This window comes from Gekko japonicus, unplaced genomic scaffold (assembly GCF_001447785.1).
Source record: "Gekko japonicus isolate JY-2015 unplaced genomic scaffold, Gekko_japonicus_V1.1 scaffold52, whole genome shotgun sequence".
NCBI classification, from domain to species: Eukaryota; Metazoa; Chordata; class Lepidosauria; order Squamata; family Gekkonidae; genus Gekko; species Gekko japonicus.
In genome coordinates, this window is record NW_015168653.1 from 1,726,918 (window position 1) to 1,745,916 (window position 18,999).

The following is an 18,999-nucleotide window of genomic DNA, read 5'->3' on the forward strand; positions in this document are numbered from 1 at the left end:
CTTGTCTTAAGGGTAATATAGGACTTGGAAACATGTTTTCAATCAGGGATGTTAGCGGCAGCCCTGCTTCTAATCCTGTGGCCATGGGAAATGCTGTGGGATATAGAAAAAGAACAAAATCAAACATAAAAGTCGTGCCTATGAGAATACATGCTTGAGCCAGCATAGCTGATATGTCACTTTCTATTGTCAAAGTATATTTTAAGAACAATTATGCTGAGTTATTGTAGTCTAATTGAGTAGATTTGCCTGTTGTAATATTGTTTATACATGGTAGAATGATCCTACTGAAGCTAAACAGGTCTGGAACTGAGTGGGAGACTCTCTGGGAACCCCTTGTACACACAGAATGAAGTGAAATAAATAAAATAAGTGAAATAAGTAAAATGGCTATGCCATGGCATTTGTATATTTTGATTATTATTCTAATACATGTTATTATTTATTTATTTAGAGGTTTAAGACACAGTGCTGAAATATGGTCTTTGCTCCTTGAGAACAATAAAACTGATTGGTCTTTTTGCAGTTAAAAATTTCTAAGAATAGTTTCTTGGTAGTAAGCCCTATTGAGTACACGTGATTGTACTCAGAATGTTAGGGTTAGTATTTATTTATTTTTTCCTTTCTCAACTAGGATGTGCTGATGGAGTTGCTAGAACAATGTGCGGATGGTCTGTGGAAGGCTGAACGTTATGAACTGATCGCTGATATCTATAAGCTTATAATTCCTATTTATGAAAAGAGAAGAGATTTTGAGGTATGCGGTTAAAAATTGTGGTAAATATCTATGGTTTCATTTGATTTGAATATAATATTGAACTGTTTAATGAAGAAGCATCCAACAAGCTAAAGTTTGTTGTGGTTTTCCGTTGAAAGTAAGAAGACTTAAATGGTCACAACCCATTGGTTTTGACTGGAACTCCCCCCCCCCCCCGGTTCTGGCCCCCTATTCCTTCTGTTTATCCACTAGCTTCCCACATGAGTAATTGATTCCACCATATTAGCCATGCATGGGCATATACGTTCATGCATTGGGACTCGAGTGAATTTACCTTGCAGTACAGCGGAAGGGAGTGCCTCAAAACGGGCTCTGGAAAAGGCCCATCTATAGGGTTCATAGGTAATGTTATCTAAATAAGGGGCAGCAGTAAAATTTGGCCAAGATTATGTTTCTGTAGTTCTCGGGTAGCAAATTTTGTGATTCAATATCACGAAGCCTCTGCACAACAGCTGTAGCTTCCACATGCATGTTTGTCTCTTTAGTTTTCACTTTTTTTTTCTTTGTTATTTCCTGAGGGTTTTTTTCCCCTGGTTCTTTTGAAACCACTTTTACCCTGATCTTTTTCTAGAAGCTGATTTTGAGTTGGCGTTTTCTTTGTATGTAGTATTACTGAGTGTTGTTGTTGTTTTTTGGTACCACCCACCTCTAGCCCACTTTTCAATGATTCGCTTGTTATCATTGTCAAACTACTCCCTCTCCCCGCCCTGAAGAGGAGTGGTTTCAGTGTTTTATTTTTAAAGGCCCTAAAATATGGACATAGTGTTATAATGGTAGTTTAAGCAGATTCTCGGAATTCCTACTTTTCATTTTTATAAAAAAAAGTAAACCTCTAGCCCTTTCCCTCACGGAGATATAAGAGGAAAGGCATATCTCCATGAGGGAAAATGATAGTTACTTTTTTTAAAAAAAACCCGAAAGCTGGGAATTTAGAGAACCAGCTTAAATTACCATTACATTGTTATATCGATACTTTAGGGACATTTTTTTTTTAATAGAGGGTGCTGTGATGACCGCACCCTCCCTTGAAAATCCTCATTATTTATTTAGAGCCCCCAGAGGGGATTTTTTATTATTTTTTTACCACTACAAAAACTACAACAGAAGAAAAAAAGGGGGGGGGGAATCCTCATTATTTAAAGCATGTGCAGAAAGAAATAAACAGACTCCACAACTATGAAAATACACAGGGAGGGCAGATGTGCAGAACAACCATGCCCAAACCGATTCCAATGCTTGTGGATCAACTGCCAAGAAAATCAGGAGTAAGTTGAACGTGTGAAAGAGGTCTGGGTGTAGACAAGACTAACTTTAGCTCGGGGGGGGGGGATCTTCCGCTTGGTTGGAACCATTGGATTTTCCAAGCAGGTGCAGACTAGTAGTCATGAACAAAATCAGTAATTTCTTTTGACCCCTGGAAATATTATTCCCAGTATTGCAGGGCCCTCAGGGATGAGCAGATGTGGTGAGGGAGCTGAAGTGATGAAGAGGCAAATTTGCCTTTTCTTCCCTCTACCCTCTGCAACCCCCACAGCTCTTTGTTGTGGGTTCAGTGACCGTTGGGATCAGAGGTCAAAAGGAAACAAATCAGTGCCTTCCATTGGTGCTTAGTGGGATATAAGCTACCGGTATTATCATTGTTGAATGTTTGGCCGGACAGATCCTGAAATCTTTTACCCTGGTGTGGAGTGCAAGTAATGTGAAAGTTAGTGCTTCTTAATATATATTGAATACCTGGGCACTTCCATGTTTTCCCTCTTATTCACAGAGGCTAGCTCATCTCTATGACACACTGCATCGGGCATACAGCAAAGTCACAGAAGTTATTCATACAGGAAAAAGGTTGTTGGGCACCTATTTCAGAGTTGCGTTTTTTGGACAGGTGAGCATTATCTGTTACAGCTTATATGTAATTTAGCATCTCAAAGAATGCAATATGTTGCAGTGAGTTGGACCTGTGATTCTACGCCATTAATAGAGGAGCTTTCCTCTGGTGTAAGAAGTTTTCCCATCGTCAGAAGAACTGTTGGCACTGGCAGAAGACTCCTTGCGCTGGATGAAGGTTCTGCCGTTATGAAATGGAACTGTAGGATCCACCCCAATGTATTCTCTCTTTTTTTAACAGCATGTATTTAATGTCCACATTATAGAGACCTGTATTTGAAATGAATGAACTAGTTAGCTAATCGACTGTATCTGAATGATAAATCTATTTCCTTCATCAGTAAACTTTCTGCTTTTTCCTTTTCTTTTTTTTCTTGTCTGTTACTTTCTTAAGGCAGCGGTAAGTTTTCCCCAGTATTGGCCCTTCATAGCTATTTATTATTTTTAAAATACCTTCAGAGCTTCGGTGTGGTATGCCAGCTTGCTTTCTGACTTGTATCTCAGTCTAGCTCTTCTACTTGAGAAAATAATATTCAGTCACACATGCAGAAAACTGCACATTATGTCTCTTTGGACTGCATGCTTATATAGAGATTCAGATTTTCTGCTGACTGTGTCATTCCACTCTAAGTTGTCTCTGTGTGTGTGTGTGCATTCAGTGGAAGAAAACCAGTTTTAAGCCTTAATAGAAATTTGGTCTGCTGTATACAGGGCACTGAATTCTACAACTGGAGTATTATAACATTCGATTTGTTCTGTTGTCTCTTATGACTATAGCAATACCAGTTTACAGACAGTGAAACAGATGTGGAGGTAATTACAGAAACTGCTTTCCAAAGCAAGCAATGCAGTAAAAAATACTGCATATAAGCTTAGTTTGATGTGGGTACTTTTGTCAGTCTAGCCTGCATTTATACATGCTATGTTGTGTTCCTTGCACTACGGTGTCCATTTCATCTTGAGTTAGGAATATTTTGTTTTTCAATTTAAAACATTAACTCAGAACTATCTTTCCTGTTTCACCTCCCATTTGACCTATTTTAATTGCGGGCTTCAACATAAATTAGTTGGCTAGTATGTGAATATTGTTATGTCCAAATTCCAAACAACTGAATTGAATTTAAGGGTTATATTAAGAATAGATTTAGACTTGTCTCGTATTGTACCATATGACCTATTTGTATGGAACACTGCCAGTTTAAAATGATGAGGGCCAGTGATTGGAGAGGACTAGTATATTGGTATGTGAAACAGGCATGTGAATGATCAGTAGAGAGGGTTTTCCTCTCAAAACATTAATGTTGGTATCTCATGTAATTTACAGCATCCCCCGAATAACCTTGTGTGCTTCCATTTCCGATACACCCTTTCTGCTTTAGGTTCTATTTTATTTTCTTCTTGATTCCTCAATAGCATTTTTATTTTTGCTTCAGCCTTGGCATTATACACTGACCTTGCTTCTGAGTGTTTGGTGTCATTATTATTTTTTCTTCACTTAACCAGTCAAAATTGAGTTTTTTTAATGGTATCTTTTTTTTCCCCTGAAGGGATTTTTTGAAGATGAAGATGGAAAGGAATATATTTACAAAGAACCTAAACTCACCCCTCTTTCAGAAATTTCCCAGAGGCTACAAAAACTCTATTCTGACAAATTTGGATCTGAAAATGTCAGGATGATCCAAGATTCTGGCAAAGTAGGTCTTTGCTTTATGTATTAATAGTGTCAAAAATACTTTTAAAAATTCTGTTAATCACCATTTATTTGGTAACATGTACACAATAGTACTTTTAATAGGAGATAGATAAAAAGGCTAATATGGGCTCAACTTGAAGTTATATATATGGAGCTACATTTGGAAAGCAATCTTAGGACCACAGCCTTTTTTCTGCTTAAGTATTGGCAAGCTAAAGAAGTAATCACCTAATTAAATAAGTTCTACAGAGAATTGAATGCTATATTAAATGAATAAGTATCGCTTTGGGGTATCACTATCATAACTTTCCTGTACTGCATGGTCCGGTGCAGTAGGGCAGTGAAGTGAGGCCATATGTAGTCCGACTGTTCTCTGGAAGCTCCCCCACAAATGCAAAAAAGGGGGTTAAATTAAAAAGAACATAATCCTGTCCCCTTGGTAGCTTGACGAAGACTGACATGGATCAGTTAAAATAGGGTACTGGGAGAAGGAAATTGGCTTTCTCAGGCCCTTAAGATCTTACACTATCCTGGGGTGAAAGGTTTAAATCAGGAAGGAAGCTTCCCAAACGTTTACTGCCACAGTGACTCCTGATAGGTCCGAAACTTGTTCCTTCTAATAGCAAACTCGATGGCTAAAGTGCCATTCACTGACAGTAGGTCAGTGTACTCTGGGTACTCCTCTAGGCTTGCCAAGTCTAGAGGACACCCCCCCCCCGAGAGGCCCGTTACCCGCCCGACATGATTGTGTCACTTCCGGGTGACGTAATTGTGGCGCACGCAAAGCATGCGCGCATGGTCTCCCATAACAAGACTAGACTCCCCCACTATTCAAGAGGTGAGGACTTGGCAACCCTATACTCCTCTGGTATAATAGTGATATTATTTCATGAAATTCAACGAGAGGCAGAAAAGGTGGTTTGTTCTTATTGTCTCCAGGAGCCACAGACCACTGAGTGCTGTAAAACATCAATTAAGAAGAAAAAAATAGGAAACCAGGAAGGGGAAGAGGAAATGGCCTGCCCAGGATTCTGATAGAGTAATGTGGAATGGGAGATTGGGGTTAGGGGGTTTATTCTGTGAGGCATACATGCCCTAATTTCTCACCATCACCACCCACCAAGGATGTTGTGAGCTTTTAAGGGCTTTGAGTCTTTTGAAGCTAAAACAATCCCTGGTAGTGTGGGATAAAGAATTATGATCAGATAAAAAGTTTTCACATGTTGATTAATTATACCCCCTCTCTGTGGTGGGATGACTGAGGAAGAAACCAGCTGAAATTGAATCCAACCAAGATGGAGGTTCTGTGCCTGGGTGGTGGTGGGGCTTCAGGATTGAGGTCCCAACTTCCCACTCTTGACAGTGCACCTCTAATACCGGTGCACACTGTCAAGAGTTTTGGGCGTGGTCTTGGATACCTCCTTATCTATGGAGGCCCAGATCACAAATGTCACCAAGCTGGCATTTTATCAGCTGCGCCAGGCAAGGCAAACTGGCCCCTTTCCTGCCTCGCCCTGACCTAGCCACACTAATACATGCAATGGTCACCTCCAGACTGGATTACTTTAACTCACTTTACACTGACCTCCCCTTGAGACTGATACAGAAACTCCAGCTGGTCCAGAATGCGGCAGCGCAGGTCCTGATGGGAACACCATGGACTGCACATATTCAACCTGTTTTGTGCCAGCTGCACTGGCTCCCGGTGGAGTACGAGGTCAGGTTCAAAGTTTTGGTACTGACCTTTAAGGCTATGAGCCGTCTGGGACCAACACATTTACGGGATTGCCTCCTCTGGTATGGCCCCCTTAGAGCTTTACACTCTGCTGAGAACAACTTAATGGTGATCCCTAGCCCTAAAGACGTCTGGCTGTCGTTGACCAGAGGGCTGTCCTCAGCCTGGTGGAACTCTCTGCCAAATAACATCCATGCCCTGCAGGACCTTATGCCGTTCCGCAGGGTGTGCAAGGCAGAGGTGTTCTGCCAGGCTTTTGGTTGAGGACAGCAGTGGGGTGCCACCTTATCTAGCACTCCCTTCCCCTCCCTCACCCTGCCTTTCCCACTTATTGTGAGACAGTAATGCATATTGTATGATTGCTTTGGTGCCATCTGATGTTATTTTTAGCTATTTTTAATTTTGGGGTTTTAAATTGTGCGGTTTTTTGTTGTTAACTGCCCTGAGCTCTGTGAATTCAGAGACGGTCGGTATATAAATGTAAGCTCTAAATAAATAAAAGGTGCTTTAAACTATGAAGGTGACATCAGCCTGAAGAGTTTATAATAACAAGGGAACATGAGGGCCGATTTCCCACAAGCTGCTGCAGCTCGCTCGCTCGCTCGCTCCTCCCTTTGCCCTGATCGTATGTGTCAATTTCACACATCGGGAGAAGCTGCTGGGCAAAATGCAGCCCTGCAGCACTTAGTGTGAAATTGACACATACGATGGGGCGAACGAGGCCGCTGCAGCAGCTTGTGGGAAATCGGTCGAGGTTTCTCCTTAATATCCCCCCACAAGGCGGGAGAGGTTAAAATGCTCTCCCCCACCCCACCCCCAGTGCACATACTGTTTTACTCCTTATGTTCAGTGCTGCTTGAGCAGCCAAATCTCAACAGCTATGGAAATCGTCCTGTGGTGCTATATTGCTGGAGCACAAGCCTGGATAAAGTGGAAACTGCTACGCTGAGCCTCAAGTGCATCATCCTGCTATTGCATTGCGATGAAGATTTTGTCATTGTTTATGTCTATTTCTATTTATTTATTTATTTATTTATTTATTATTACGGTCATAGACCAACAATCAATACAAAAGGAGGCAGATAAATAACTGATAAAAGAACAGTAAGATTATAAAATATAATAACATCTAAAATTATAAATAGGAATCTAAAAAGTTTAAAATACAGAAATAGTAAAACTAATATTAAGATCAGAAATTAAAATCTAGGCCTATCTGTACTTCTTTATCTCTTTCCTAGCTCGGTATGCCAACCAACCAAATTTGGCAACCATCCTAGTCAGCTTTTGATTATCACCTGCCAACATAATTGACAAAAGTGTCCTATTACGACCTGGGTAGGAGTTAACAACAGGCTTAATAAAAACTTCCCTAATGTTACGATATATACTACAATCGAAAATTACATGTTCCAATGTTTCATCAGTTCCCATCCCACATATACAACTTTTCCTCAGTGATCTGGTAAATCTGGTCTCTAATATAGCTGAGGATAAGGCGTTATATCTTAATAGGGTTTATGCCACCATTCATTCCAGGCCTTCATTTTAATATTGAAATTGTCATAAGAATTTAAGATGATGATGATGATGATGATGATGATGATGATGATGATGATGATGATGATTTTAAAATTTAAGAATTTTAAGATGATGATGATTATTATTATTATTATAAGATTTTGCAAGATAAAGTCTGCTTCATTTCAAGTCCCAAATTAGCTTTTAACTGTCTGCGTTGCTAGTTTTAGATTTTGATCTCTCACAATTATTTTAAAGGTAAATCCTAAGGATTTGGATTCGAAATATGCATACATTCAAGTTACGCACGTAATACCATACTTTGAGGAAAAGGAGCTGCAGGAGCGAAAAACAGAGTTTGAAAGAAATCACAACATCCGACGCTTTATGTTTGAGATGCCTTTTACGCAATTGGGTAAAAGACGAGGTGGTGTGGAAGAGCAATGTAAACGGCGCACCATTCTGACAGGTACTAGATAGAGGCATTTCTGCTAGGGTTAGTGCTCCTTCTCTACCTTCCTCACCTCCATCTGACAATTCTATTATTCTTGCTTTCTATATTAAGACCTCAGTGGAATCTCTGCCTGTGGTAATTTCTACATGCTTTCTATGGCAATGTCAAACCAGTATTAAACATCTAGTCTGTAAGTTCAGCCTTAAGGAGTTGTACTATTTTTGTTACTGTTCAAATATATGTCTCTTTGGTCACATATTCATGCTGCCATCTATTAAGATTTTCATTCCCTATTATTCTTACGAATCGTGCAGAGTTTTCTGGCATGTTTTGCTTTCTGTTACAGAACACTTACTGACAAGCAGAAAACTGCACAATAGAAGCTACATTACAACTACTTCATAGATCTCACTTATATTTTGAAGACACATTTATAAACATTAAAATAGTTATTTATGTATTTTCAATTTGTATCCTGCCTTGCTGGGCGAACTGGCTCAAGGCGGTGTACAGACATTAAAATGCAATAAAACAATAAATACAATAAAATACACAAAACAACCTACATACCATCATAAAGTGCTAAAAGGACAGTACAGATGATAGCGGCATTCAGTATACAATCCCATAGTGGAAAGCAGTATCCAACGGTGTAACACAGGGCTGTGAGATGTTCTGGTGGCTCATTCGACAGTGGCAGCCCCTAATCGAAAGCCTGGTGGAAGAGCTCCGGTTTACAGGCCCTGCGGAACTGTAAAAGGTCCTGCAGGGCCCTGATGTCATCCGGATGCTCATTCCACCAGTGTGGAGCCGCCACTGAAAAGGCCCTGGCTCTAGTAATGGCCAACCTGGCGTCTCTCAGGCCAAGGAGAGTCAGGTGATTCTGTATCCCTGACCTCAGTGCTCTCTAGAGCACATATGGGGAAAGGCGGTCCCTCAAGTAGACAGGCCCCTGACCATATAGGGCTTTAAAGGTCAAAAACAGCACCTTGAAATGAATCCGGTAAGCTATTGGCAGCCAGTGCAATGCCTTCAGCAACAGGCTGGATGTGGTCTCGTATTTAAAAATTCTCAAGTTTAGTTCCTCATATCTCCAGTTGACAAGAATTCAAGTTGCAGGTGTTGGGAAAGCTGCCTTGAGCCATGAGAAAAGACAGGAAGGATATAAATATTCTAATAAAATATAAGCCTCGTGGCCCAGGGGAGCTGTTACCAATCAGAGCAGAAAATACTGAGCTAGATGGACAGAGGATGTGACTCCGTATTCAGCTTCCTGCATCTGTTCCAGAACCTTTATTTTCAATATGTATTTTACACAAATACCCCTCTTCAGAATGCTGGGGTTGGCCTCAGCTCTTCAATCAGTGTATATTGGCATACATAGGTTGCTACCAAGTAGAGTGTGAAGGCAGTACTCAGTAGCAGCAAGAACAGCATGTTAGTGCCACTGTCTTGAATTTTATTGTGAAGATGCTCTGCTCAGATAGGAAGTCTCCTAACTACTTTTAAGATACGAGCCCTGAAGCAATCCAGTTGCAGCCTAGAGAAGAGGTTCACCTTCAGTGTTTCATTAAATATCTCCTTTGGCATGGTTACAGTAGAGAGACCTTGTGTCAAGAATCATAACCTTGGCCCAGTCTCATTTTTCCTTCCTCTTCACTCCCCTCCCATCCCCATGTTAACTACTGAATCCCTGTTTAAGCAAATTATTTGTTTATTGCCTTATGTTACCTAATACAACACAGCCAAGGTCCAACTGTTTTACATGCTGACTAATGGGGACTCCATGAATCGTGTTTGTTAAGTCAGTAGTTTTAAAGGCAGTTGCTGTAAGGAAACAGCTGCAGTTTCTAGTAGCCAAAACTGCTCTAGTTCTACATTGGGGTAGGGTGGAATTAAATTTCTTCGGATAAAAAGACTATGAGTAGCAAGCTAAAGAGGAACGACCTGGAAGGGGTAAAAAGACCAGCCTTTAAAAATGTTTCAAGCTTGCTTTCTTCCTCTTTGTTACTTCCAGTTGGCCTTTTTTCAGTAGCTAGCACTGATAAGCTATTAATGGCACTGTCCCTGTCCCCACAGAACGGAAGAGACATGTAGGCCACCCTTGTGTTGAAGAACCCAAGAGCAAGAGATAAATACTAGCTACTAGATGGGTTCTTTCACCATGAACTGCATTATATGTCCTGCATAGCTAAATAACTTGTTCTCATATTATCTGTTTCTTTTGCAATATTTTATGACTGTAGTGACCATTGTTTTCTTTCCACAGCTATACATTGTTTTCCCTACGTAAAAAAGCGAATTCCCGTAATGTATCAGCATCACACAGATTTAAACCCAATTGAAGTAGCCATTGATGAAATGAGTAAGAAGGTTGCAGAGCTCCGGCAGCTTTGTTCTTCGACTGAAGTAGATATGATCAAACTGCAGCTAAAGCTTCAGGGTAGTGTCAGTGTCCAGGTAAGATAATTTCATTAAAATGCAGATTTCATTTATCCCAGTCCTAATCCTCTATCTTTCATGCTTTTTTCTTCTTTTGCCATGGCTTAAATCCTATTGTGAACCAATAATGTCCAGTGAATTAGAGAGGTTGGATGTGGCTCTCTATCAACTCTCTATCAAACCAAGTGTTCTGGGACATTTTAGCAGATCTCATTATTTACATACATAAGTGTCATCAAGTTGCAGCTGCCTCATGGAAACCCCCAATAAGGCGTTTTCAAAGCAAATACGGGCGCTACAAGCCATGGCTGGTAGACTTAGGCTGAGCCGACTGAAACGGAACCCGACGAAGACAGAGGCTCTGTACCTGAATTGGAGCGGGCAGGGGTTAGGGATCCCGCTCCTGACTTTCGATGGGGCACCATTGGTGCCAGCGCTGGAGGTTAGGAGTTTGGGAGTGCTCCTGGATGCCTCCTTAACTATGGAGGCCCAGGTAGCAGCCACTGCCAAATCAGCCTTTTACCATCTTCGGCTGATCAGGCAGTTGGTTCCCTTCCTCGAACACAATGACCTGGCAACAGTGATCCATGCGATGGTCACCTCAAGATTGGACTACTGTAATGCTCTCTACATGGGGCTGCCCTTGTCTCAAATCTGGAAGCTGCAGCTGGTGCAAAATGCTATGGCCAGGCTCCTGATGGGGCTCTCTAGAGGGGAGCACATACAGCCTGTCCTAAAGGAACTGCACTGGCTGCCGATAGCATACCAGATCCATTTCAAGGTGCTGGTTTTTACCTTTAAAGTCCTATATGGTCAAGGACCTACATACCTGAGGGACCGCCTTTCCCCACATGTCCCCCAGAGAGCACTGCGGTCAGGGGCTCAGAACTGACTGGCCCTCCTGGGTCTTAAGGAGGCTAGGCTGTTGATAACCAGGACCAGGGCTTTCTTGGTGGCGACCCCATCCTGGTGGAATGAGCTCCCGGAGGAGATCAGGGCCCTGTGGGACCTCCTACAGTCCTGCAGGGCCTATAAAATGGAGCTCTTCTGCCAGGCTTTTGGGAGCCGCCGCCACCACCAGTAACGAACAATGGATGGCTGAATTTGAGAGGGCCCTGGATCCTGGAAACTGCCACCAACCTAAAGAACATCAAGCACTGTAAGAACAATCAAAATAAACACTGCGAGCTGACTGGGAGTAAAGAATACTGAATTATGGCTGCCACCATCAAACGAACGACAACGATCACTAGCACTTTATTATGGTTTTAGCCTTGTTTTCAATTGCAATTTATGTTTTAATGTAATCTGTTTGTTTTTATGTAAGCCGCCCTGAGCCGGCGCAGGCTGGGAGGGCGGGGTAGATATTTGAAAAATAAATAAATGAGACGCAAAGGTGGTTTTCCATTGCCTTCTACAGAGCCTTCTTGGTGGTCTCCCATCCAAGTGCCGACCCTCCTTAGCTTCCAAGATCTGATGAGCCTGGACTATATACCATGCCATCTTTCCTCCCACGTCAATTCATATGACTTCCCTCTCTGTAGACTGATAGAAAAATGGGCTGTAATGATGGGCATGTCTGAAGCATTAACTGAAATAAAACATCCTGATTTTTTTTTTCTTTTCATTTTTATCCTGCCCAGTTCAGAAACCTTGGTGGTGGGGATTGCTTTTACTTGTATTGTATTTTAAAAACCCAGTGTTACTACTGTTTATATTATTTTAGGTTAATGCTGGGCCATTAGCATATGCAAGAGCTTTCCTAGATGACACAAACACCAAAAGATACCCAGATAATAAAGTGAAGTTGCTGAAGGAAGTGTTCAGGTAAATGATCTGCAAGTTGATTAAGGGAGCAATCCCAAGTGGGTCTACTCAGAATCCTAATGAAGTTTATTCAGTGGAGCTTACTCCCAAGAAAGCATCCTTAGGATCGCACTGCAAGCTACTTAGTGGAAGCCTGATTCTTGAATTGTTGCTATAAACTTTGTTTTACTTACGTTTTCAGACAATTCGTTGAGGCTTGCGGCCAGGCCCTAGAAGTCAATGAACGACTTATAAAAGAAGATCAGATAGAATATCAAGAAGAAATGAAGGCTAATTATAGAGAAATGGCAAAAGAGCTCTCTGAAATTATGCATGAGCAAGTATGTACTGAATCTAAAGTCTTTCACTGAGGATGCTATAGGTAATACTGGTAACACTTTTTCAGTAGATAGCAATATTCATTCCTTCAGAATTCTGTATTTACTGTAGAATATGTCATTAAAAGGAGCCAGCTCTGAATGTATTATTCTCAGACCTTCTCCAGTTAATCAAATCAGCTTTTAAACATGGAATGATAATAAGCCCAAAAAAAGTTACTAAATGTCATGATTTTTTATATTTGATCATCAGTGAACTATGTAAACTGGGCTCCTGTAAAAGTTGTCTCGGACACATCTAAATAACCTGTTTTTTGAAATAGAGACACTTAAAATACATTTTGCAAATTGATAGGTAGCAGGTAGTGGTTTAGTTAGGAAAGAAATGATGATTTCATTTTAGAATGGCTTTAACCAGAGTTGTAATAGAAGTGCTTGGACAACAACCCCACCCAGCTTGTGCTGTGATCTTACTTAAATCCTGTCGAGACATTTGGTGACCCTTAAGTCATCTTCCACTTTGTCTCTTATGGTTGGAACTATTTACACTTAGTAAGAGGATGTCTTTAGATGTTGCAAAACCTGCCCCTGATCTGCACAATACAGGGGAATCAAGACTGAATGCAGCAGCTCAGCTGCCATCTTGCCTTTGTGATTTTGTGCATCATATAGGCATTGGGGCCCGTACCACACTTGGCCAAAAGTAAGCAAGAAGGACTTCTGCCAAGATAGTGGTTCCACAATGCATGGTGTGACTGGAGGTCCAGCAACATCAGCATGTGTGTGAATCCTTCCTTGCCAAGCTGAAATGTGAAGATCTGATATTTTATACTGGGACATTTTTTTTTAACAATTTTTATTGTTTTATGTTAAATATTGTATAAACATAAAAGAATTCCACTATATCACAGATGAGTTACAAGTCTCATATAATAATATAACAGTGTATATCACAGGTGTCGAACTCATTTGTTATGATGGCCGGATCTGACATAAATCGGGCTTTGTTGGGCTGAGCTGTAAATAGGGTGGGGCCTGGGGATCTCCTGGAATTACAACTGACCTCCAGATGGCAGAGTTCAGCTCCCCTGTAGAAAATGGCTGCATTGGAGGATGGGGTGCATGGAGTTAGACCTTGCTGATGTCCTACCCCCTCCCCGAATTGTGCCATCCCTAGGCCCCTCTGCCCAAATCTCCTGGCATTTCTCAACCTTGAGTTGGCAAATATGGGAGCTTTAGTGCCTCCAGTGCAATCAATACAAAAGAAAACTACCCCAAGTACAGCAGTGTTAATGACCAAGCTCCCTCCTCTTTACACAGCAGACTTAAGGGAATAAACAACTCTACTCGATCCCCATGGCTGGGAACTGGGAAGCAGCCCTGCCCTCTGCTCCCTGCACTAAGCGGCAGCTCAGACAGGGAGGGGAGGGGGGGGAGAGAGCCACGGGCCGCTTTCAGCCCATGGGCTGCATGTTTGGCACCCCTAGTGTACATAGTTCAGCCACCTTTTCCGTGTTCAAAAATATAGCAGGTCTCGATAATGAGGAACGATGTCCTTTTCCGTTAAGTATTCTACAACTGAGAACCAAAGTGCTTGAAATGATTTTTGATAATTCAGCAAATTAGGCATGATTGATTGCGATGTAATTATGTAATTTTGCTTCTGGGAGATACGATGGGTAGTTTTCAGATTTTCACCTACTGATAACGCAGGAAATAATCTAGGTTTGTGTCTTGTTGTCTGAAATCAAGTTTGTGTCTTGTTATCTGAAATCACGTTATCTGAAATCAGTGTCTTGTTATCTGAAATCTCTCTGTTCTACAAACATTGAATGTCCATTTTGCTTTCTTTAATACATGTCGTAGAGATTACAGCTTGTTAAGAGAAGTGTTAATGTTGTTGTAGAAATCTTAATGGGCATCTCTCTCTCTCTTCCTCCCGTCCCTCTTTGCTGCTTTGAAAATGTGATCAGCTGGGATGGTAATACCTTTTAGTTTCTCTTTCTAGTTCTGTATTGCCTTTTATTCCTATGGCTCAGGGTGAAATGCTGTTGGTTTTTCCCTGTCTGCGGTGCAGAACGGAGACAAATTTTAGGCAGTCTTTCTCATGCTGCTTTAATAGATTCTTCAGTTACTCTCCAGGTCATGTTGTATAACTGGAGTCCCCTCAGTTAGAGAAGAATGATTTGTAACAGTCCTACTTCTGAAATAAAAAGTGAAGGAAGGGAGCTGACTTTCTTGAAAGGAATTGTTGGGAAAGAGCCCTGCATCACAATATTGTTGTGAATTTGACTTCAGTTCTCTCCCCCCTATAATTTTGTTTATATAATTCTGTGATTATTAATGAGTAATTTGATTGAATAAGGTTTTACTGACCCACAGTATTTTCAAATCTTTTATCACTGGGGGGCTTTGCATCCTACCCTAGTAGTCCCAGGTACCTACAGTATATGCCACTTACAACAGTGGGACTTTTCATAAATACATGCATTTCAACTTGGTTTCCTGCTGTCATTTAAAGCTAGGTAGACCTGTTTTGACCACTGGCTAAACATAGAGCCATGGCTTAGATGCAGTTTTTTTAACATGCCTTCCCTTTTTGAAGAGTGTGTAAAATACATTTATTTTCTCTTTAAGATTACTGCTGTGGAAGAAAAGACCAGTGTAATGCCTAACTCGCTACACATTTTTAATGCCATAAGTGGGACTCCAACAAGCACAACAGTTCACGGGATGCCCAGCTCTTCTTCAGTCGTATAAGTGTTTTTGTATATGAAAGTATCTTTAACTTGGAATACAAGTGGATTTTTATCATTTGCAAACTCAGGAGGAAATCCAAAGTTGGCAATAGGAGCGTGCAAACAGAAAGTTACTAACACCTGAGTATGGTTAAACTTTTGAGTCAGGGGGAAAGAAATAGGAATTGATTTTTGAAAATATACTGATGGTGCACATATTTTTTATATTCTGCTGGCAATATTAGAAGCTCTCAGTCTTCACAGAAGTGTTCTGGGAAACTTACATGGTAGAGTTTCCCTTCTGTTCTTCCTTCAATTGTATTATAAACTGAATGGCACATTACAGGCAGGTGTTGTGGAATGTAGGTTTGCAGATACAAACCATGCAAGTGTTCTTCAATTTATGCACATTGATTCAAAGTATAAACACTATTTGAAACTAAGTAGGCACTAATTTATGAGGGGTTAATGGAAGAAATGGTAGCTTTTGTACGGTTGACTAAACATTTGTGCTCCATTTTATACTTCGTTGGCATTTTGGAATCCTTCAGAGCTTAAACTCCATCAAGCAGTGAAGTCCAACCAAAGGTCACCATGTGATACTTATAAACTTTACAGTAAGCAAGATATGTACATATTTGTTAATACAGCTCAAAGTCTGTACATAAACATATTGCATTTCTAAACATTTTTAATATTCATACCAGCTTTCATCATTCTACAATTGTGACAAATCTAAGCTCATTCCAAGTATATGCTCTATTTTCTTTTTACAGTTTATTGTATATAAATAAGTGCAATATGGAGTTGTATACAGTTTCGGTAATGTTATGCACTGTTTTTAAAAAGAATACATCATTTTTGCCAAAGTGATGGAGTATGTAAGTGGTGATAACTACTGTGATAAATGGTGGTGTAATTTAAAGCTTTTACTATATTATTTTAAGACATTAATTAGTAATTTTATATTTGAGGAAGATAAAGGATTTAATTTTATTTAACTGGAATCACTGTCCTGCTGCAATTAAACATTATGTACAACATCTATATTAAAAAAGGTTTAATTTCTGTGCAGTGTCATCTGTGTCATCTTACTTTGCTAGCATGAGGCAACACGCTAAAAGCAAACATTAAATTATTTTCATAAATATAATGCTTGAACTTTTTTTTTTTAAAACCCCCAGAGGGGTATTTTTATTTTTTCAATAAGACTACAAACTACAAAGAAAAATATAGGATGGGGAACTACAACTATGGATAAAGGAAAGATACCCACCAGGTAAAGCTCACACCAGTTTCTGATTATATGGGGAGCTGTGTTCCCTCTAAGCTGAGTTAGTATGAGCTAGCTCATAGGTTTTTGGCCTCTGGTTTACACGTTTTTGTCTTTGCTCCGGAAGGAGGGCTCCAGAGCAAACTAATTCATGCAGTAGCCAAATTGCTCTCTCACAACTTTAATTCCAGTAGCTCACAGAGTAGAATTTCTGCTCACAAGACTCCACAGCATAGAGGGAGTATTCATGGGGAGCCAGTTTATCCACATCCTTTTTCCATGATGCAGGAATTGATCATTTGTCATGGGGGTCTTCCTCCCTTCACAGAAACTGCCGCCCATACAGAAGACGGCTATTGTTCCATGCCATAAAATGCAACCCCACATGAGGTGCAGGTGAGATATAGTGTGAATATATAATATCTTTATATAGTTACAAAACAGATGCCAACGTGGACTCTGCTTCAGTTAAAGTAATTACACAATGCAATTATTGCTGACTTCGGTTGGAGTTGCTGCTGAATTAGTTGCTTTCTCAATTTTGTCTCTTACCTTATAACATTGCAAGGCCTTTACATAAAAACAAACACTTTTTACAGTGCTGAAATGCAAATTACTTCAAAACCAATAGTTCTGGTGGCTAACGTGTCCATTTTAAATATCCTTTGTTATAAAATGTAACCTGAAATATTTCTAATTGAGGATGTTTGCAGTCTTTCCTTTACTTGATTCCTCAACTCTATGCACTCTAATAATTGTACCAGAAGACTGTGTTGAACTGAGGAAACCAGCTACAGGGCTTTTGTATCTAACTTAAATCAGCTGAAGGAAGTTCTGGGAGAACTTCTGGGGTCCAAGTACATTGTGATATACTCTGACTCAGCTGTCGTAATCTGTGCCTCCTTTTACTGTTAATCTTCCTAGCTGCTTGTTGACAGTTTCACTGACACATTTCAAGAAGGAGCACGCCCTCTGGAATGTTCCACATGTGGACAGGCAAGCCTGCTTGTTAAGCACTACCTCCTACGCCTTTTAAATACATCGTTTACATATCAGAAGATATTCTGTGTCTGTTGCTAGTAAGGGAGCTTGTCAACTGGCACAGCACCATCTGCTGCTGCCATTAACAGATTCCTTTAATTGTTATTGGTGACAAAGGGAGGCTTCCACTTGCCCAGACTACACTAGATCACTATAGAGAGAAACGCCTTCTCAGATATGACACCAAGTATTACTGCTGACTCTTAACATCGACAGGTGATCTTTTAGTTATCCTTACATTTAAAAAGGAAAACAGCCGTCTGCCCAGGCATCCTTAACTCAATCTGGGTGTGGAATTTCAGCATTCAGGTCAGAACCCTCAATTTGGACTGCGACAGAAACCCTAAAATCTTATTAGGGCAGGAGCATCACCCAGAGTGCCTGAAGTCTTGGGTCCCTTGGGGTTTACACTGAATGACCCATTCATTTCCATTCCACATTGGACCATCCTGACAGGCTTAATCCCTTTTGGACAAAGGTATTTTTTAGGGTTTCTGTGCTGCCACTTTGTTACTGTTCTAGTACAGCACTAGAAGAGTACCTTCTCAGTGGGTCAGTCTAGATGTTTTCAGGAGGTTCTGCATGGTGGCAGCTGGTTACCAGGGTGTTTTTTGGGGAACCCTTGGCCAAAAGCAAGGAAGGACACTATTCTCTCCTTCCTGCCATAACACGGGTAAGACATTAATCGATCCTTTGGCACTGTTGAAAGAGCTGTCTATCCTCATTATTGTACATCTCAGTAACCAATTAATTTTTCCCTTTGGCTGTGAAAAAATGGGTCTCTGGTACAGGTCAGGCGCTCTTTTTTGGTTTGTTTGATTGTAAGGCGGCGTTACCTTGCAAATCAAGTGAACAGTGAAACTTGTTAAGTCATAATGAAATAATTCTGTATTACAGGTTTGGAAACTGGCACAAGCCACCCATCTACAAGCCATTCATTGCTATGGTTTTGCCATACAGAGTCTTTTAATGTTTTGAAGTTCTATGAGGCTGTTGGAATGAAAAGTGGAGAGAGACTGTAGTACCTGGCTTGATTGACTGGATCTTAAGGGGAAAGTCTATTTAAAACCATTCATGCCATTGTGATCAGCTCATTGGTGCTCAGACATTTTGGATAGCTTCCTGAGTTGGCCAAAAAGATTGGGCCACTAAGATCTGCTGGGCACCAGAAATGCCTGAGTCAATTACTGGTACTGCAGATGTGGCCCATGTGTGTGCAGTTCGCACGTCAGTCAAGCATATGCAATGGACCGACTTGCTACTAGATGAGGAGAAACTGAGGGCTTTCTGGTGGTG

General features: G+C 40.7%; 1 protein-coding gene across 4 annotated transcripts in view; it reads left to right on the forward strand.

Annotated features, from left to right (window-relative positions):
- DOCK9 (dedicator of cytokinesis 9) overlaps positions 1–16,405 on the forward strand; it is a 172,875-nt gene extending 156,470 nt beyond the window's left edge. For 3 of the 4 annotated variants that reach the window (XM_015415110.1, XM_015415108.1, XM_015415111.1), the window contains exons 46-53: positions 635–757; positions 2,547–2,660; positions 4,210–4,356; positions 7,870–8,080; positions 10,335–10,525; positions 12,234–12,334; positions 12,516–12,654; positions 15,289–16,405. In XM_015415110.1, the coding sequence (XP_015270596.1) occupies positions 635–757; positions 2,547–2,660; positions 4,210–4,356; positions 7,870–8,080; positions 10,335–10,525; positions 12,234–12,334; positions 12,516–12,654; positions 15,289–15,411 (1,149 nt within the window). In that variant the 3' untranslated portion in view covers positions 15,412–16,405. Of the gene's footprint in view, positions 1–634; positions 758–2,546; positions 2,661–4,209; positions 4,357–7,869; positions 8,081–10,334; positions 10,526–12,233; positions 12,335–12,515; positions 12,655–14,624; positions 14,633–15,288 lie in introns of all 4 variants that reach the window. The other variant, XM_015415112.1, reaches the window with a different exon arrangement.
- The last annotated feature ends 2,594 nt before the right edge of the window (positions 16,406–18,999 follow it).